The 22,163-nt window shown below is 34.5% G+C and overlaps 2 protein-coding genes across 4 annotated transcripts; one reads left to right on the forward strand and one right to left on the reverse strand.

Moving 5' to 3' along the window:
- Positions 1-3,132: 3,132 nt before the first annotated feature.
- LOC138323972 (beta-1,3-galactosyltransferase 5-like) lies at positions 3,133-6,304 on the forward strand. 2 transcript variants are annotated; one of them, XM_069268938.1, is made up of 2 exons: positions 3,133-3,316; positions 4,794-6,304. In XM_069268938.1, exons 1-2 carry the CDS (start codon positions 3,215-3,217, stop codon positions 5,901-5,903), a joined length of 1,212 nt encoding a protein of 403 aa, XP_069125039.1. In that variant the 5' UTR covers positions 3,133-3,214; the 3' UTR covers positions 5,904-6,304. The 2 variants fall into 2 exon arrangements, with proteins under 2 accessions (XP_069125039.1, XP_069125040.1); XM_069268939.1 differs by lacking the exon at positions 3,133-3,316 and adding an exon at positions 3,558-3,776.
- Positions 6,305-6,779: 475 nt separating this feature from the next.
- LOC138323973 (myoglobin-like) lies at positions 6,780-21,936 on the reverse strand. Of its 2 annotated transcripts, XM_069268941.1 has the most exons (14): positions 21,786-21,936; positions 21,320-21,419; positions 20,588-20,709; positions 17,747-17,865; positions 17,517-17,531; positions 16,863-16,962; positions 16,441-16,558; positions 16,070-16,121; positions 15,206-15,275; positions 14,741-14,816; positions 9,534-9,632; positions 8,878-8,974; positions 8,073-8,155; positions 6,780-7,497 (listed from the first exon to the last, which is right to left on the reverse strand). In XM_069268941.1, exons 1-14 carry the CDS (start codon positions 21,867-21,869, stop codon positions 7,397-7,399), a joined length of 1,236 nt encoding a protein of 411 aa, XP_069125042.1. In that variant the 5' UTR covers positions 21,870-21,936; the 3' UTR covers positions 6,780-7,396. The 2 variants fall into 2 exon arrangements, with proteins under 2 accessions (XP_069125042.1, XP_069125041.1); XM_069268940.1 differs by lacking the exon at positions 21,320-21,419 and having other exon boundaries at positions 20,588-20,707; positions 21,786-21,884.
- Between the last annotated feature and the right edge of the window lie 227 nt (positions 21,937-22,163).

Raw genomic sequence — 22,163 nt, forward strand, 5'->3', positions numbered from 1 at the left:
TTAATGGCATTGCGAAATACCAATGGGAGATGTCTCGTCAGGTGATTGCTTCCACCCGAAGGTAGTCAACTTTGTGCTCTAAAGAATCGGCATTTTATCCTAGATACCAATCATACACAAACATCACTTACACAAATTGCATTGGAATATCTTTGATACACTCTTAATATTACTCTGCACACCCAATGTACATTTATCGCAGCTACAATGTACATACTGTATAGCAGGTTTTATTCGTGGGCGATTTTTTTTCGCAATATTTGTAGTCAAAGTTAATTTTAGTGAAATTGAATAACCGCGATTTAAATGGAAATTATGGTACAGTTTTGAGCATGTTTTATTTTAAGGACTTTAATTTACGTTACTTAATGGTAATAATTGTTGGCTATTTAAGTGTATAGACAAGTCACATTTAAATATATACACGCATTACAAGTGGTAATGTATTATCATTTAAATGTTTTGTGTTTTAAAAGGGTTCATATTAGCTCCAAGCATATCGACTAGAGGCAGCGGTGACCGAGTGATCAAGATGTCTCGACATATTACCACAAGCCCTCCACCTCTGGGTCGCAACTGCCAGGTACTGACTGCTGGTCGGTGTTTTTTTCTCAGGATACTCCGGCTTTAAACCATCAAAAAACCTGGCATGTCCTTACATGACTCTGACTGTTAATGAGACGTTAGCCTATAAAATCTACAAAATCCACTCGCATTACCTGCGTGAAAATGGCAAGTTTGTTACATTGTTAATAGCAAGGAATGCGCTGCAAACTAGATAAGAAAATAAAAGATTTGGCAGTAAAAAGTGTTGCCATAGACAACCATCAGTCACGTGTGATATCAGTAGATAATGAAGACAAAATGTGTCAAAAATGGTATTTTTGATTCCAATACTCCGGACAAACTCCGTATGTTGTGTATTTACTATTATATGTGTATTCCGGAAATATCAAGCTTGGGTCATTAGTTACAATCTCCTAGCGTAGTAGTTCCTAAAATGGCGACCACGTTTTGTAGTATGTTGAGACGCAACACCATGATATTCTGCTTCATCTTTTGGTCGATCAATCAAAATGTGTACAGGCATAAATCACCATTGATAATATCACAATGTAGATAGTTAGTTGAACAATATTCGAATTTCTATTACATTAAAATGAAGGAACCATTTCATGTTGATACTCACAGTTGGATATTTGACACTATCATTTTTTAGAATGTTGATACTCACAGTTGGGTATTTGATACTATCATTTTTTAGAATGTTGATACAGTTGGATATTTGACACTATCATTTTTTAGAATGTTGATACAGTTGGATATTTGACACTATCATTTTTTAGAATGTTGATACAGTTGGATATTTGACACTATCATTTTTTAGAATGTTGATACAGTTGGATATTTGATACTATCATTTTTTAGAATGTTGATACAGTTGGATATTTGACACTATCATTTTTTAGAATGTTGATACAGTTGGATATTTGACACTATCATTTTTTAGAATGTGTTGATACTCACAGTTGGGTATTTGATACTATCAGTTTTTAGAATGTTGATACTCACAGCTGGGTATTTGACACTATCATTTTTTAGAATGTTGATACTCACAGTTGGGTATTTGACACTATCATTTTTTAGAATGTTGATACTCACAGTTGGGCATCCTCGATACTCCAGGGGTTCCGATCACATACGATCTCTACACCCCTAGACTATCTCATTGTAAAACTGAAGGCAGTTCAGAAGAAAATATCTGACCAATCACAGGCCTGCAAAGATTTCCTTTGAAGACTACAGAGAGAGCGACGCCCAACTTCAAAGCCACACAGTCAACCACAGTGTGCCGTTATACGGTTCTTTTTTTAAATGTACAGTTCAACAGGATCTTTTTTTTAAAATACAGTTGATATCTTTCTATCATTTTTTAGTTGCTACAGTTGGATATTTGATACTATCATGATGTTGATACAGTTGGATATTGACACTATCATTTTTTTAAATGGGTTGATAGAGATCTTTCATTTTTTAGATCGTTGAACCCCTGGATTTGATACTACCATTTTTTTAAAGGTTGATACAGTTGGGTATTTGATACTATCATTTTTTAGAATGTTGATATCACACTTTGACATTTGACACTACATTTTTTTAATGTTGATACATGGATATTTGACACTATCATTTTTTAGAATGTTGATACAGTTGGATATTTGACACTATCATTTTTTAGAATGTTGATACAGTTGGATATTTGACACTATCATTTTTTAGAATGTTGATACAGTTGGATATTTGACACTATCATTTTTTAGAATGTTGATACAGTTGGATATTTGATACTATCATTTTTTAGAATGTTGATACAGTTGGATATTTGACACTTTCATTTTTTAGAATGTTGATACTCACAGTTGGATATTTGACACTATCATTTTTTTAGAATGTTGATACAGTTGGATATTTGACACTTTCATTTTTTAGAATGTTGATACTCACAGTTGAATATTTGACACTATCCAACTGGCCATCATTGGCTAGTGAAACTATACATCTGTTGCACACAATGGATGACGTCACAGGAATTTGTAAATACAAATTGAATGTAGAAGAGGATGTTTACCGATTTTTTACCTAGACCCCTTAAACGTCTGAAAATGGTCTATGGACACTTTGGCGGGTCCATAATTATATGAACTGTAATTAATTAATTCTCAGATCCCTGTGAGCCGGTTAACTATATATGCATATATAATTTACACATACTTGCTGCAAAGTAATTAATTTTTGCATTTTATTTTTTTTTCTTTGCCAATTAATGTATCAATATCATTTGTCAGGTTTATCGCCATAAATTAAGTGTCGTTAGTTTTCGTTTGATTTTTTTTTTGTAATACTCGGTAGTCTACATACACATATCGGTGTTTTGCCGTAAACATTAATATATCCAGTGTTTTGTTCCGTGTCCATTGATAATCAAAACAATTTAATTAGGAAACTGATTAAAATACGACTTAATTTGCGTACGTATATATACACTTCGCCCCACAATTACGAATCTTCATTTCATCGCTTAATTAATAACAGAACCAGGAAACGATAGTGAGAGGTATACCCTTACGTACTGTGCGTAACAGACGGCGAGTCACGTGACCAATAAGTTTGGGATCCCAGCAGCAGTAGCCTCCAGATTGTGATCATTGAACTAATGTCTGGCCTTATTTTTACGCAAAGGAGTCCTAACTTGGATCAGAAATTACTCAAGCAATGGCCATATAACTCTAAAGGATCCCAAAGGGGCCCTGCTACGGTAAGTCAAAAAGTAAACATTCTGTGTGAGTGAGGGAAACAAAGGATACACGTGTAAACTTCCGGTGATATATACATAAACTTCCTAATTACCGATATGATCATTACACGTACGTAAACAATATGGTTTACATTTCTGACATATATATAGATAATATAGTACAGTTAGTGATTTGTGTACTTAAATTTTTTATGATATACTCTTGTAGTGTTAAAGGATGGCTCATTCCATTCGACTCACTCTTTCCACACGCGAGCGATAAGGGGGTACGTGCATGTATGTGTGTGTGGAGGGGGTGAAATGGTAATACGCTGAGTGTATGTATTTATAGTACAGACTCACACTTTGTAAACAGACATGGAATGCCAGCTTTACACAATACGAGGAGACTTTCTTATGGATTTTAATACAGGGATTTGTGGTTTTTGGATGTATACGATATAACACTGATTTAGAACTGGTATGTACATTTGTATAACTTTTTTTATAAAAGAGCAAAGTAAAATAGTATCCTTTGGAATATCTTTAGGAAAATGTAGCACTTCACTATAAAAATAAAAATAAGAATTTCATATGCAGCACATATGCATGTATATACCAATTTTTATTCTGTGATGAAGTTCGAGAAACAACATACAAACCGATACCGAGAGCTGAGAGGTTTGGGCTAAATTTCTTAACTGTATGTTTATTAAATAAATTTGAAAATTCGGTCATGTTTTGCCTATTTTTGTTTTGTTTTAGAAGCACTATATAGAGTCCAATCTTGAACAAAGCAACTGAAAATACTAGATTTGCACTGCTGTTCCTCTATTCCCCTTTGCTAAGATATGTTCACGAAAGGTTCGATAGCATATCAACTTTGTGTTTCCATTTTTAGAAACATCGAGTTCATAATAATGATAAATGTACATTGCAGTATTAAAGGTGACGTCCTAAAGCCTTCGTTCTTCTAGCAATATTCACAAATAAATCATACACATGTAGTTATTTTGACATTTGTCAAAGGAATAACATATCTGATATACAAATTAAGGATCTTGTTTTTGATTTATATGTTGTTATACCGCCTTGATATAAATTAAAATACTGACCTCGGGCTACGACCTCGGTCATAATGTGCTCTATCATTTCTAGATGAAATGGCTAATATTGACAAAATCTTTTTATTGCATAATTTGCGCATGTATGAGATGGTTACCATAAAAACTACAACAACTTTTATTATCCCGAAGAATTAACTATCGCACCGTTTGTACAATGGATGTACTCCATATATGGAATTTAACCCTTTTAATACTGAAGTGGATATAATTTTACATATTCAGGGCTAAAAAAGCGCACAAACTATTCATAGGCAATTGATAATTATAACATCTTGATAGCATACGTTACAGTTCAAGTCAGAAGATTCATGTATAATTCGTATGATATGAATTATCCCTCTACGATTAAAAATACTTCTTTCTCTTTCCAGGACAAAATGCAACAGCGATGGTCACATGTTTTCCGTCTTATGGTGCGAGCTGGAGTTGTATTCTGTGGAATCGCTCTTGTATTTCTATGTTTGGCATCACTGAAGTCCACGCGCAGACAGGAAACGAAGCCCAAACAGATCCACATGTCTCGTCATCAGCCCGTACCAGAAACATGTAATGGAGGAAAATGTCTATCTCCGCCAATAGACGAAAAATATGCACAATATTTTGTTTCCAGAAATGAAAAAGTAAACCCGTTTTCTTTTAATTATATCGTTTCCGGTTCAGCGATTTGTTCCAAAGGGGAATCAACGTATTTGGTCATCCTTGTGCCATCGATACAGACGAACATTGAAGAGCGTCGTGCGATACGAAATTCATGGGGGAGCGTTGCTAGGGGTAACCACTGGCCTCGTCACCACATGAATGTTTCTATCAAACTCGTGTTTCTGTTCGGTGAAGATCCCACGATGAAAAACAACAGGGTTGCTCAGCTGGAGAGTGATATGTATGGCGATGTCGTGCAGGCTGACTTTATTGATACGTATGCGAACTTGACAAGGAAGATGCTTATGGGTCTTCATTGGGTGTCGACGCGTTGTGCCGACGCAGAATACGTATTGAAGGCAGACGAAGACACATTTGTAAACATTCCAATACTAGTCGACGTATTAAAACAGACCCGACACCCTGCCTACCAGGGTGTTGTGCTGGGTCATGTCAACGCAGGCGGTATTGTGAAACGTTTAGGACGATGGAATGTGAAGAAAGCCGATTACCCGTTTCCACATTACCCACCATACACTGCGGGCAACACATACGTCATATCCGCTAACATCGCGGCGAGCTTATTTAGGACCTCCGAGTTTATGCCGTATATCCCCATTGAGGACGCATATATTACAGGTATACTGGCAAAGGTGATCAATGCTGAAGTTATAGATGTACCTGGCTTCACATTTTACCTGGACAGTCCGCCACACGCTTGTGATTATATCCAGAATAGTCGTATATCCTCCACAAAAGTTAGCTCACATATGAAAATCTACATTTGGGAAAAAATGGAATCAGGTGCATTAAATTGTAAGAAAAAGCATACATACACGTAACAACTTTAACTACATGTGAAGGAATGATTCTTCGAATAATTTCGTATGTTTAACACTACTGTTGTCAAAACAGTGAAATCCGTTAAAATCACATATATTTTGATATAACCATCTTTGATTCACAATAAAACAAAAGCAAGCACACCATTTTTAGTTGTTCCATTTTCAATATAGGTATGGTATAACTTTCTACAGAAGAAAAAATAGTCATAAGGAAGTATTGAATTTTCAGCAAAGAAGATCCTCAAGATAGACGTTACTAACACAGTTGAAACTGACTTCACACCAGGTCTTATATATCGAGACGCATTTTTTCAAATGTGATAAACAACATTCCGTTACTATTGTATGCTGTACATTGTTGATGCTAAATAAAGAGTTCATTTTGCATCCCTTTTTAATTATGAATTTATTTGAGTATGTTTGAACATCTTGTAATATCAATAGTCGAAGACGACTTAAAACGCTCTTATAACAGTGGAAAAACATGCTACACTTCTACCAATCTTGTACAACAATGTTTGTTTGTTAAACAAAAACAAATGGCTTTTCACAAACAGCTCGCTTACTTCTCTTCATATGACGAGTCTAAATTGATAACTTGTAAAGGATTAAAAGATTTGGAATGATAGATATTTGTATGTCAACATTTACAAGTCCATCATATGTCTTGTCAAACAAGTAAGTTTTAGTGATTACTTTGTTCAGATAGTGTTTCATGTTCTGTGTAAAAATGATTTTTATAACATCCGTGCATCATTACTTAAAACTATTTTAACAAGAAGTTTGTTTTATAACCATGTAATTCCATTGCAACCATTAAGATTACGAAATATATATCAAGGGAAAAGAAAAACCCAAAAGAAAACAACAAAATATTATGAATAGCATTTAATATTTAAAATTATAAAATGTTACATGATACAATGATATTGATGCTCAGAAGGCGACCTTTCACTCTATCAAACCCTACATAAAAAGTCCTTGACATAATGTAGCATAAACCAATAACGTATAACCAGAATAAGGATATGACGGCGAACAATCTGTTTATTTTTCTATTTTTCTTGTTTATTAAAGATGCTCCACCGCCGACAGAGCCTGAGTGATATTTATTATTTGAACAATAATTGGTGTTTAATCGTGTATATGTGTGCCTAATTATCACAAAAAATAACAAAAAATAATTTATTTCGCCTTTGGTGCATGCACAATAATTCCATATAGGAAATTGTGCTACGAAATTTTTTCAGGATGAAATTAATTATTTTTTCATATTTTTAACTTGAAGTAAAATTAGAAGCTCAAACTTTCCAATGGTGGTAATGGTGTAAGGTAACTTTTGTAACTGAAGAAACATACTAAATCGTCTGCTCCTGTTTTTGATAGTGAAAATATACCACTATATATATGAGCGGTGGAGAATCTTTAAATATTTCAATGCTGATTAAACATTTCAAACTGTGGTATAATTAAAACGCCAGTTTATTAAACTATGAGTTCATTGCTGGGTTGAGATCGGACGTAACCTTAGTGTCGGATATATAAGCTTGCTTTGTGGTGTCTCTGGAACTCTTCAGGAACGGTAGGACACCTGCAACAGTCAAAAGCCTTCCATGTTATTGAAGTGCTCAACCAATAGTTTCTCATCTATTAGAGTTACTTCCCTTCCTTTCACTATGAATGTACAATTACAATATCTCGTAGAATTTTGCGGGACGTTTGCGATTGTCCGATAGTAGGCAGCTGGCTAGTTATATTTACAGTTTGCTGTACATGAATGATTTTTATTCCACGTTTTTAGGTATGTTGTGGCGACTAAGCTATATTGCATATATTTTAATCAAAATATCTTTTCTATCGGGCTCATTGTGTTTAATTTACTTTAATGTTTTGTGCGGTAGGACACGTGTATGAGAGTAGGAGTTTTTGTCAAGTTCCGGATTTTCTCATAACTTTGTAGGGTTTCTGATCCATTAGTGCAAATCTCTTGAAACGAGCTGGTTTTGGGACACGATATAATGAGTTTATGAAATAAAATGTTTTTTTTGTATCAAATCACTCATGCAATAAAATGTTTTTTTTTATCAAATAACACCTTTTATAATCGGGATTGTTGCAACAGAGCTTAATCCCGACTGAGTAGTTGATCTCACTGGTAATACTTACTTGAACCACCCGTTCCTTTTTTAGAGACAGACTTGTATTTCTCTTCTTCCTGTCTCTTCTTGCTGGATGCAATTACTATATACCTTTAATACCAAACAAAGGCAGAATAAAAGCTTACTTAAGGGGAGGGAATGTAGTCAAATAGAGAGAAACATAAATATGAGATCTTAAATTTAATCGCATTTTAAATACGCACTGAATGTAGGGCATTACCTACTGTCTCAATTAAATTATTGTAAAATGCGATAAAAGTAAATTCCAGATATTGTCTCTTCAGCATATCGTCTTTCTGGTCATCGGATCATTTTCGGCCATGCGTTGATCCAAGAAACCCCTGGCCGTGACACACCATAGTCATAAAAGGGGATTAGAGCGACTGGTTTGCTCGTTGTCAATATAATGTGACTGGCTGATCATGCATGGGCTATGTTCTGTGCGTTCAGCAGCCTGTTTTGTTAAGATCAAAATGACTGGAGTTCTGTTAAAGAACAATATAATAAAATACTACAAAAAAAACCCAAAAAACGCCGAAAAACAATAGCATACTGTTTGATTAATTAACGTCCTATTAACAGCCAGGATCATTTAAGGACGGCCACCCATGTATGCTGTGTGTAGCGTGCAAGTCTGCGGTATATTCGTGGTGTGTCTTCTTGTATAGTGGAACTGTTGCCCTTTTTATAATGCTATATCACTGAAGTATGTCGCCGAAGACACCAAGCAACACACCTCATCCGATCACATTTTACTAAGCAGATACGGGTATATTGGCATTCTGTATACTGTTGCGACACATATTACTTACTTCGTGACAAGCTGTATATGATAGCTACGGAAGTCCACTAAAGATTGTATACATTTTCCATAGGCAGATTTTAAATCTTCGTTCGAACTTGAATGAACTGAAATATACGAATTCATAGTTATAATATCAAGTAAGAAATACCTCATTGAATTTGTAATACATATTTTCAGAAATAATTAAGCATTGTTGTCATTAGTTTTTAATTTCATAGGGACATGGAAGAAATTTTGTTTGCAAACTTTTTGAATCCGCGCAATGCTTATGATTAATTTTCCAGACTACTTTCCAGATCAAATAAAATACATTTACACGTTCAATTCCACGTTGATTTTCCAAATCAATTTGCATCGTCAATGTTTCTTTTTTGACGTCACTATGACGTCGGGCTTTATCAGTTTTGTTTTTTCATAGTGGTATGAAAAAAGGAATGGGCCTTTCAGAATGTCGATTTAGTATGAAAACAAAGAAAAATTAATTATTACAGTATGAAAACAGGTAAATGCCGTAAGAATGAATTTCTGAATTTACATATTTTTTTTTTCTGTAGCCATTTACTAAGCAGTATTTTTCTTTCCCTTTTTCAAATGCTTGCAAATGAAATATAACAACAACTAAAGTAGATTCACAAATCCTGTTTTGAGAAAATGTTCACTGACCATAACTTTTGATCTTTGACCTTTCCCGTATGTCATCCAAGAACTGGCGGTGTGGGCGGGGCATATGTGGTTTCATTCGGTCAAAAAATGCCTGGATATCTATAACAACTCACAATCATAACTATTTGTGTTTGCATAGAAATGTGAACCAAAACGTAGGCTATGACGTCCAGTAAAAGGTGTAAATATCATTCTAATATGGTGAACAAATCGACGTTCGACGTTTTAGTTTGAACATACATATTTCATTGTCATATAAGTAACAGGATCGGGCACAAGTTAATTCTATCTAATAAAGGCTCATATAAGTAACAGGATCGGGCACAAGTTAATTCTATCTAATAAAGGCCCTTAACACATATCATATATACATCATAAGATGGCTTTATATTATCAAAATCGCATCATATTTTTTTTTCTTAAAGAGGAACACATAAGAGAGAAGAAAGAGATAAATGAGGACGTAGAGTGGATATAACATCAAAAGATCACATGATATTTACAATCACTGGGATATGTTTTATATACAGTATACTAAAGTAATAAAAAGAAATTTTGTGCCACCCAGTACAGTCGACACTTAAAAATAAAATGTACTATTACAATCCAAAACATTCAACTTTTTTTAAATGTTCGTCACATCCCGTGCTAAAGTTGGCTTTCTCCATACATCCCATGCTTCGATATAAAAAAACTGATTCTGACTGTAGCAGGATGGCACATTCAATAACTACATGTATATACAAATATGATGAAGAATAATGGACGAGTTGATTTCCGTTCACAAAAACACTAAACACACACGCACGTATGCAAAACACCGCCAGTCTCCCTCCCTCATTCTCACACACAAACCATCGCACTTACTCACACCCTACCTTCCACACAACACATACACCCTCCCTCACCACCTTACACTCACACTCATAAAGATAGATGAAGGGGATGAGTGACTACATCAGAACCTATGTGTACTAGATATGTACCGCTAGACATGCAAGAAAAGAAATGTATTTTCATCATAACAGCTAAATTCCTGACCAAAAAGTAACATATTTAGTTAAAGAGGGATGAAAATTCGAAGATTTCGATATAAAAACAGTCTCTAGTTTATATTTATCACTTATGTAAAAAAAGTAGTGTTCCACATCTTCACGTGGGAATCCATATGCGCAGGACGGAGAGTCAATTAAATTAACATCGAAAAGGTCATTATTTTGGGAACTACATTTAGTACCGAGTTTTGTATGTAAAATATTTGTTTTGCGATCACCAATTAAAAATAAAATAGATACATTTTTTAGATACATTTTTTTCGTTTTAAGGTGATGATCTTATGTTAAATTCGAGGTCATTCCATAATTTTAGAGTAGAGAGCATAAAGGAATTTAAAGTGGATTGAAGACAATATTGAGGTATGTAATAGTTGTCAGAGTTTCTAAAATTGTATTGGTTTGTAGAAGATACTAGCGGCGGAAGCAGATGAAGGAGACATATTATTATGTATTTTATAAAATAATTGTATTTTTTTTTGATAATTTCTCCCACCAGTTTCAGCATAAAGAGACAATATACCAGCAAAACATGACAAGCCAATCACAATACGTGCTGCTTCTAACTGGAGTTTTTCAAGTCTATTCGTATCTGATATTGGACAACCTTCCCATACCTCACAGCAATATTCGACATCTATATTCAAAATACATATACTGGGGAATTACAAGATCTCGTACATTGTAAGTAAATACGTACGTTATACCATTGTTTCAATTACGCAATATCCGTACACCACAATAAGTATGTACACCTCGCGAACTATACTCGTACACCACAACAAGTATGTACACCTCGCGAACTATACTCGTACACCATAATAAGTATGTACACCTCGCGAACTATAATCGTACACCACAATAAGTATGTACACCTCGCGAACTATACTCGTACACCACAATAAGTATGTACACCTCGCGAACTATACTCGTATACCACAATAAGTATGTACACCTCGCGAACTATACTCGTACACCACAATAAGTATGTACACCTCGCGAACTATACTCCGTACACTGATGTCTCCTTGTAAAACGAATATTTACAATACATTAAAGAAACCCAGGTTACAAAGAGTTTGCATTAATGAATATATATGTACATGAATATTTCTTTATGTAAGAAAGGTAATTTGGATTAAACGATTTAATCATTTCAAAATAAACAAAACATGTGAGTAATCTAACTTCACAGTTATTATTCATCTAACTTCACAGTTATTAAATTCATCAAAGACGCATTGGAATTCCAAAAGTTTTACATCTGATTTAATTCGAATGTTTTCTTAAACGACGAGATCCGCAGACAGTCTGGTTTACGGTGCTGTATAATTATAAACAGTGACTTAATCATCCCCTGTCATGCTGTATTTCGATTGTAGCTTAGCTTTCCGCTGTACCAAAGATAGACGGTGTTATTTTTAGGATTTTTATTTGTGAACAAGACCTGCATGCCAAAACGATCAAATGCTTTCATGTCGTAACAAGTTCTCAAATTTAACCCATACATTACGATATATTCAATTAGTTGATGTACCGTAGAATATTTATATATATATTGTAGCAGAAAATTTCTGAGATGTTATTCATCACCAAAAATTACTAACATTTTGAAAAGTACAATACTTTTAATGCATTGGTTTTAATTTTACAAATACAAATAAGAGCAGAAAATGATTTTTTAGAAAATGATTTGTAAAAATCATTGTATGTACATCTATGGTGAAGCAAAATGAGTACCTACGGTCAGACCATGAAACCAAATTTTGGTCTACAATTTCATTTGACATTTTTATGTTATTTGTAATTGTACAGTGATTTCTTCAGGGAAAGTTTCAATCTAAACATACAAAAGGCATGAAAACAACAACTTTACAGTACATAATTTCTGCGTTGTAACTAACTTTTATACGGTATCTGAAGCCATTTGAATGATTTATACCACTTAATTAATCAAACCCGATTGTTTTCAATAGATTAATGAAGAAAAAAATAAAAATGATCGCCCAGTTACGGCACATATAACTTTAAGCTACTAATATTTATATAAAATAGTCAATGTATCAGTGTTTCGGCCATTTTGGTTCCTGGTTTGCAAAGGGTTGCACATCTACAGGTCACTGGATAATTTGAAACGGCTTCACAAGTTCCCCCCCCACAGATCGTAAGTAATGCGATTGTAACGGAACAATTACGATCTATCGATAATGCATCACGAGGGTAAAGAGGAGAGAAGGGTTGTGTTGCGCATGTGGGACCGGGCCTTAAGTTGTGGCGGGTTTTCTGAGAGTAAACCAACGTTCAAGTCTCCAACTATTATTACATACCTATTTTTCATCAAGTGCCGTTTCTATCGAGTTTTCAAATTGTTCCCAAAAAGGATTTATACTATCATTGTGTCTGTAAACTGTGCAGAGGAGGTATGAGGAATTATTAAAGAAAATATCAAACCATTCGACTTCACCTGATGTAAATTCTAAGTCGAGACGACGTTTGGCAGAAATATGATCAGATACAAAAACGCCAACACCTCCTCCATGGGAATGTACACGATTCTTTTCTAAATGAGTGTTGTTAAAATCAGGGATTGATATAAAAGTATCATCATTCAGTAATAGTGTTGTTTAAAGGGAGATTCGATTTGATATATTACTACGTGGAATTCATCTGCAGTGTTTTGGAGGCGAGTTGTTTTATTTCTTAAGCTACGAATATTTATATAAAATAGTCCAATATATCAGTGTTTCAGTGTCGGCCGTTTTGGTTCCTAGTCTGCAAAGGTTGATACTCTAAAGGTCATCAAAAATGACCTCAAATAGTAAATAAACAACAAAAAATGAACTTGGACATTAAACAGATCCCTGCTGATCAGTGAATAAAGGGAAAATAACTTTTACTAGTATTGAAAAATTTGAAACTGTCACAAAACTACAAGTCCCCCTCATAATTATGGTATTTTTCACACGTTTAAAATTTTTGAATATGATTTAAACTACATATTGAAACCAGTTTCCAGGCAAATCGGACCAGTAGTTAAATATATATAAGCAGTTTTATTTTGAACAAAGAAAGGAAATGGCGGCCAATCTTGGTTGCTGGTCGGAAAAATGAAATCGGATCGACCAGAAATGACCTCGCAAAATGTCATGGCGATCCAACTTATATTTTCAAGAAATGCGTCGGACAAAATCGCAACGGAAAAAGAAGAACCAGTCACTTGGTTTCGTCAAAATTGGACCAAACAGGAAATTGATTTCCCTGAAATAACTCCTCTTACAAGATCTTAATATCATGCAATATCATGACCGTATCATAGCGGAATTTAGTACTTTTCCTTGTTATTGAATAATTGTCTTTATAATTACCTGTTGAATATTTTGATAGTTAATTTCAATCTTTAAGGATTACGCATATGGCCTTATCTTTGTGGAATTACCTGCCATTTAATATGACGCTAAATTCTACACGTGTCATTCAAAGTGTGTAATTACTGTAGATATCTCTACCTGAGGCGATGGTGTCATTAACTAGTCTTGCGGGAGTTGTCCTTGTATATATTCAAAAGTGCACTACATTATTGTCAAATCCTTTTAATTGTAATGTATTAACCTTACATCCGGAGTTACCTGCCAAACTGGACAGTAGTCACTTCATAAAAACGCATTTTTGATATTTAGTCGCCAGTTGGATCCCAACGATCAAACGGACAGGTCGGTCCACTATCGGACTTTTATTACATATTTTCAAAGGTTGGATTTCCAAAGTAGAGAGAACGAGTGTGAAACAGTGAATTTATTGATGGCATTTGCCATCTACGGACAAAATATACGTTGTTTACATTGGATTACCACTATCAGTGAAACTTTTAAATTTATCCTTCTAACCAATGTGCCACTATTTTGTTTATGTATGATATGAAAACCAATTTAAATTACAATACAAGAAACGAGTACAAGCCAATCGAACTCTTTGTTTTGTGTCCTGCTAATTAAACCAATGCCAACGGTCCGAAAAAAACCAACATTCAATCACCTATCATCATCAACAACAATACAATAAAAAAAAATCTAATGAAAACCGCCTAAGCCCATCTTGACACACTTCCTTTTTTGTGTTTTGTTGGTTGCCCCCGAAACGCATTTCGACTATACTTACCAGGGGCATGCGTTATCCCAAGTAAAGCGTCGATGCTTTGTACTGTAGAGCTCTGAGCAGCACTTCCGCCAGTCATCTACTAAAGGTAAGGGAAATATTTTTTAATATTACATACATGTATTAAATGTCCAATATATTCCATTGGCTAATACATGGTCATGTGAAGAATGAGACTTTGCATATTGTCTCGGCATTCCATTTTTCAGTTATGGTTATGAGCTCGCATTTCCCAATTGTGGAGTTCCACAAAGTAGCTAGGCTTCTTGTACAAGTAATTAAAACGCATATATCAAATAATGTTTTTGACACTTTAAACAATATATCCAATGTATAATTCGGAACTTTTCAATGGGTCACAATAGTCTTGGTAATGATTGAAATACATTTTTACGTCATGTTTAAGTTTTAATGGATGTACTTAGAATGAAACATTTCGTAATACAAAATAATGTCATTTTGACTTACCTGAACTGGATAATCATTGACTCCTTCATAAACAATGCCCTCTGGTAACGGCGATCCTTCACCACCCCACCTAAATAAAATCAAAATATACGTAATGCTTCTCTTCAACAGCATTTCAAGTTTTTATAACGTTAAGTAAAATATATAGATTTAATGGTGTATATTTATATCATATGGTGCAAGATATTCGCACAAAAACCAAATACATTTTTGTATATGGCATAGTGTTAATGGTGAGTGATATTTGTTTGCTGCGGTATATTCGTGCTGTGTCTCCATGTGAAAGTGGAACTCTTGCCCTTTTTATAGTACTACCCCACTGAAGCATTCCGCCGAAGACACCGAACAAGCACACCCAGCGCAGTCACATTATACTACTATATATAGCTATTATGTACCTTAACCACTTGATTTACATAATACATGGTCAATGACATTGTACAAAACTGAATTACTGATTTATATCTAATGCAAAGATGATTCACCGCCGACAGAGCTAAAACGATATTCATCAATTTAACAATAATTGGTGTTTCATCGTGTATTCATTAACAAAAAAAATAATACAAAATAATTTATTTTGTTTCTGGTGCATGCTCAATCAATATTTCATTCCATATATGACATAGTGCCACGTATTTTTTTCCGGATGTAATTAATTATTTTCCGGATGTAATTAATTATTTTCAATATTTCTATCTTGAAGTAAAATTAAAAGCTCAAATTTTTCAATGGTGGTAATGGTGAAAAGTAAGTAACTTTTATGACTGAAGAAAAATACTAATTCGTCTGCTCCTGTTTTTGATAGCGAAAAAATGCCTTTGTCAGCGGTGGAGCATATTTAAAAACTAAAATATCACTCACCCTGTAAGAAACGGCCTGGTAACATTGTAGAATGTATCGGCACTCACTCCATCTGAAGAATATAAAATTCAAGTTAGTTATAATATTTGTTGGTCACAAGATTATAATGTAAAACATAGACCCTTTCAAACAATAAGGATTTTTTTCGTACATGTTACCGAAACGCTAGATATTCACGAGTACAAGTGAATGAAAAGATAAAAAAAAGGATACGAAAGAGATAGACAAATGCATTTTTTCACACCAGTTATTGTATACAAGCATATTTTAGCTTGGGTAATATTTCCAAACAATTCCTTGGCACAATCTTAGTTAAATTTTGTGTTAATTAGGATACCCAACAAACATATAACAAAGATATATATGTATACCATGCATTTTCGATACCGCTGTCTGCATGCTGTTTACAGTGGAAGCAAGGTCCACTAGACATTTTATAAGGGTGACGTCATCTCCAACATCAGCAGCTTCTATGGCCGTCACCATTGGCTGAAAAAATTCTCATGACGCAGAAAACGTATCTATGTATGTTCTTATTGTGTCTGCATTTAATAGTGAACGCTTATCTTTTTGTCTGGAATTTCTTGAGGACTGTCACAAATGATATTGAACAAAATACCCTAAAGGTCTAGCAAACTATAAGCTATGAAGATGGCATGTTCGTCAGACTGCTAATGAACAACTTTACGAAAGCATGGCGAATTAAGATAAACATTCTGTATAACAAGAAAAAATATTAAAGTTTTTCACAAGATATTTAATGAAGACGTTTGCTTCAAGACAGAATGCTTACCTGTAAAGCAGAACAAAACGCTAATTCTACTCCAACTGTTGCCTTGAAGAACCAAGCGGCCTCCTCGCCCCCTGGAAGGTTATAGAGGACCCGGATGTTGCTGTATAAATTAACATGTATTAATCTGAATGCTTTGCAAAACATCGGCAACAATTCGTTCATCTTTTATTGGTCAGTAATAACGTCATATTTACAGTTAAGGGGAATTGTTTATATTCTATACATGTATTTCGAATTTGTATATTACAGAGTTATCTGCACTTAGGGGTAGGCATTGATTGTGACGTCATGTGTTTGCGAGCGTAGCGTCATACGTTTCGGAGAAAACGACGTGAATTGCGCTCACAAAATAATGACGTAACAATCGATACCTACCCGCAAGGGAGCTAACTCTGTAATATAAAAAGACGGAATATGTAGGTTATTGTTGTTCAATGTCTCTGAAATATAGCATTTTTGCCCTTTGATTACAACTTCAGACTTTAAATTGCACTGGAGAAAATCAAAATAGTATTCGTTTAGCCAAATTCTTCCTGTTTAAGGATGTATAACAGAAGTTTTTTTAAACAAACGTTTGCTTTATTAGGTATAATTATCAAGATTTCAAATGTCAGTGGGGTATTTATCACACTTGGTTGATATTGGTAAACTTACTCTAATGATGGTGGTCTGGAAGAGAAAAAAGGAAAACATTTCAACTTCTTTTATCAAAAATAACACGATGAATATTATTAATGCACGAATTAACATTAATTAAAAAATACACAATTTATTAATTGTCATTTGTTATTTAGTGATTATTCTAAATACAGTGTAATTTCTACTCGTGGCATTGTAACTAGGAACGTGTTAACTACGAGATACAACGACTGATAAGGCCGTACCTTGATTTATCGATGAACGCCCAGTTCGATAAGACGAGGTCGATGTGAGATAGAATAGGCTGGACATCTAGTAGTCGTGATATACCACAGAATGGAATGGCCAAACATGGCGGCAAGCTCTTAAAAAAAATATTTAAAAAATTAGCGATAACAAGAGGTCCAAAGGGCCTTAACGGTCATCCTAAGCAATTGTTCTTATACAAAATTAAATAGATATTGTGTCATGATGGCAGGTTACAGCCAAATCGCACTGGTACAACTTGAGAAGAAGCTCAAAATGTTTTCAAGATGGCGGCCATCTTGGATTTCGGATTGACCCGAAAAATAACAACACTTAGTCGGGACCATGTCAGGATCATTTCAGATAAGTTTCACTGTACATGTACTGGTAGAACTGGAGAAGAAGCTGAGAAGAAATTTGAAAAGTTTACGCACGGCGCACGACGACGAACGAAGCATGACTATAGGTCATCCTGACCCTTCGGATCAGATGACCTGACCCTTCGGATCAGATGACCTTAACACTATGGTTGTTCAGGTAAAAACGTTTCCATCAGTTTTTTTGTGATTTTAATTACCAATACATGATCTGGAATGGGAGAGTATGGTTATTAGGATAAGAACACAGAATTATCTAAAACTCATGATAGGATATACACGAAGCTGCATAGAACAACAGGCAGTAAAAGCGTGTACATTTCGGCCTATTGAAATGCTCAAAATCCTGTGTTGACCCCTAAAATAATTACCAATATCCATAATATTATGCAATAATCCTATAAAAAGTAATATCTTGCATATTTTCTTATGTTATGGAGAGATATAACGTGTTCTCTCAGATATTTCAAAGTTTTATTACAATTTTACAGCTACATCCCGCCATTTTGAAAGGTCGAAAACGCGACTGCAAGTTAAACCTCCATACATAAAAATTGTGGAAATTGTCAACGCAAGTATCATTGATTGCATCTATTATAAAACAAGCCTAGTTGCTGGAAAAAATGATAAAATGTACCGAGAAAATAGTATTTTTGTTGACGATGTGAAGTCACCAGGCTTTATTGCAAGGGTAGTATGCAATTCAGACTCGGGTGACATAAGACCAGCTAGTATTTTACTTGTAGGTATGATAGAATAATAGAATCTTACATGGGTCTGTCAAGTGGATAGGGATATCTCAACCCGATTGAAAGATTTTGGTTAAGCCTCGGGTTGATTTTAAAAATCTTTCACGAATCTTTCAATTCAATCAGACTTTAAATTATGAATTGACTGGACGTAAGAAATAATTATCTCTCTCAAATAATTTTGTATCTTAAATTATCATTCATGTGAAAAATTAAAATTAATTTATCTACACTTCATCCAAAGATAGGGTTTGTTATGCTAAAGCCAAGAATGAATTGATTGTGTGGAATGTATTGTATGTATATTGCAAACCGACTATTGTAAATCAATTTTCTCGTAATTTCGCAAGAGTTAGCACGCTTGGTCAAGACTTTTCGAGAATAATTGTACATTGTGCCAATATGAATGCACGGTTGCCAGTATACTTTTTAGAGCCTTTAATACCAAATGTTTCAAAACAAGCCAATTCGTGGAATTTCCATCCCCCGCTTTCAGGACATATTGTAGGTCAACATTATTGAGGTTAGGTTCAAGACCTGCCAAAAGTGGCGATCGAACTTGGCTAAGCTCTTAAGGCATTTAACTTTGTTACCAAGTTTGAACATTTGATAGTTATTACACAGAAACTGCAGAAAAATGACATTTGTAGTAAATTAAAGGGCAATAACTCTGATAAATAGCATCTGTTGAAAGAGTTGATCGAACCTGGCTAGTCACTTAAGGCATTCAACCTTGTTACAAAGTTTTAAGAAAATCGGTTAATATTTATTACAGTTATTGTACGGAAGTGGCAGAAACTGACTTTTCTATTTGAGCAAAGAGTCATAACTCCGCAAAACAAGGTCCGTTGAAGGTCGCGATCGAGCTTGGCCGAGTTCTTAAGGCATTTAACCTTATTACTAAGTTTGAAGAAAATCGGTTAACATTTGTTTCACTTATTGCACGGAAATGGCAGAAAATGATGTTTTTAGTAATTCAAAGGGCCATAACTCCGCTAAATAAGGTCCATCGACAGTCACCAAGTTTGAAGAAAATCGGTTTACATGTGTTAGTTATTGCACGAAACTGAAGTGTTACATACAGACAGACGGACAAACCCAAATTAATATCCCCCGTTTCAGAGAAAGCGGGGAACAATAACGAAGACGAGAGCTATGTTGTACGTACGAAAAAAGTGGTTTCCTGCCATTTGAATAATATATGACGCGACTTTATATGATTATGGAATCGATATCGACTTTGTAATGCTATATATTGTCAATCAACTTCTTTCGCGAACTTAGCGATCAAAGTCAATTTGCGAAAAAGTTATTTATTTTTAGAGAAAGTTATATTTAATTTCTAAATCCGCGAATGGTTAATCTTCCAGAACTTGTTTTAAAATTGAAATCGCAAAATTTAGTAGCTGTGAAAGAATGATGGTTTTCATTATCCAATCTGGCGTCCCAAAAAGATACAAAAATATTGACCTATGTTTAGTTATGTTACAGAAACTTAATTTATTTTCATTTGAAAGCTGTTTCCGTTTTCAACAAATTATTGCCACGATGAATTGCAATGAAGCTGATATTAAGGTAATGTTGCATAACGGCTACTAGAAATTCACCATTGCTAATGAGAATATCTTTGATAGGTTTGTCTCAATTATCGTCAAAACATCTGAACGATGACGATATGTTTTTTGACTTTAAACCTCATGTCCCGTGTTCCTACCTTTGGAACACCGTGATCGCCGTCTTGCCATACATAACCATTGACTATTACGGATAACTGTAGGTGGGCAAGTCGGAGTTGTCGGTGACCACAAAGGCGAGAATGATCCACAACTGGCATCTAAAATAAAAATACTATAAAATTATATTTTCGGTCTTTATTTGACGAAGTTCATTTTAGTAGTACAGTTTATTTTGTTGATACAGTCAAAAATTACAAAAAGTACATTTGTTTGATTAAGTATGAACCCACCGCCGACAGAGCATAAAGGATACTCACCAATTTAAAAGTAACTGGTCTTTAATCATGAATATAATATTACGGAATTTTGTTCGGGATGCAATTAATTACTTTTGATATTTTTGTATTGAATTAAAATAAAAAGCTTAATTTTGTCAATCTTGCTAAAGGTGTAACGTAAGTATCTTTTGTAGCTGAAGAAAAATACTTATTCGTCTGCTCCTATATTTGATAGAGAAAAAATGATATTTGTCAGCGGTAGAGCGTCCTCAAATTAATGTCTTATTAACAGCCAGGGGTATGTAAGGACGGCCTCCCATGTATGTGTTACGTGTGTGAAGTACGTGGTGAATGTGGTGTTTTTAAAAATATACATTTGATTTAATTAATGCTTCTGTCGTCTTTAATGAAATCGGTTGGCAGATTTTGAATAACGTCAGAAAATAAATATCAAGGTCGATGAAGGAAAAAGTAGGGTATATGTACTCTCCGTCTCTACCTCACGTCGTAGTGTGCGACTTTCAATGAGGGGGATAAGTACAGAAGGGTTACTTATGTGATTCCATGCCCGGAAGTAGTCAGGTAGTACCTCCTGTATGTGGTAAATAAGTGTATTGTTTATCATATAGTATACTAGGTTCAGTATAATGCAGTATAATATGAGTTATTTATACCTGATTTGTCTATACATAATTTAATCTTTGAAAAACTAAAGTGCAGTTAACAATAGGGTTAAATACGCATGGAGTCAACTACATGGACATTTGTACGCTTAAATCCGTGCGTAAACACGACTGACCTACATATCGGATTCCGTAGTAAAACAAAATATACTAAATAACAAAATAATGGGCTTGAGCAAGTCTAGAATATAGAAAGACACACGTGCAGTAGACAGTGACAGCTGAGCTATACCTTACAAAGTATTGACACGATAGATGAGTAAATTATATATTACCAAAGCGTCCCTCAACAGAAATCCTATCTGCGGATCTATGTGGTAATCAGATAGCCGGATAGACGACAAACCCGTGTACTCCATAGCGTCCGAGTGTAGGTAAATGTAGTTAAGGTTAGCAAGGGAAACAACTCGCACTGACCGACAGGATAAACGTAAAGGTCAAAGTTGCAAAACATTTTGTAGATTTTATACTAAACAGGGGAAAAGCAAAACATTACCGACGAATACAACAAAGTGTAACGAACAACATTAATTACACGGTCAATTATATATGTGATAAATGATAAGTTCAATTATTTGAATACAGGTACCACAGTTATCAGATTAATTTCCAGTACTTGCCAAGGATGTCCTTCAGGAACGTGCTTGTGCAAA

The sequence above is a fragment of the Argopecten irradians genome, chromosome 5 (assembly GCF_041381155.1).
Source record: "Argopecten irradians isolate NY chromosome 5, Ai_NY, whole genome shotgun sequence".
In the NCBI taxonomy this organism is placed as follows: domain Eukaryota; kingdom Metazoa; phylum Mollusca; class Bivalvia; order Pectinida; family Pectinidae; genus Argopecten; species Argopecten irradians.

Coding starts and splice junctions, on each gene's coding strand:
- LOC138323972 (XM_069268938.1), top strand. CDS start 3,215: ATGTCTGGCCTTATTTTTACGCAAAGGAGTCCTAACTTGGATCAGAAA. Junction 3,317..4,793: donor CCCAAAGGGGCCCTGCTACG/GTAAGTCAAAAA, acceptor TTCTCTTTCCAG/GACAAAATGCAACAGCGATG.
- LOC138323973 (XM_069268941.1), bottom strand. CDS start 21,869: ATGGAGTACACGGGTTTGTCGTCTATCCGGCTATCTGATTACCACATA. Junction 14,817..15,205: donor TCAATGATTATCCAGTTCAG/GTAAGTCAAAAT, acceptor TACCTTTAGTAG/ATGACTGGCGGAAGTGCTGC. Junction 7,498..8,072: donor AAAAGGAACGGGTGGTTCAA/GTAAGTATTACC, acceptor TGACTGTTGCAG/GTGTCCTACCGTTCCTGAAG.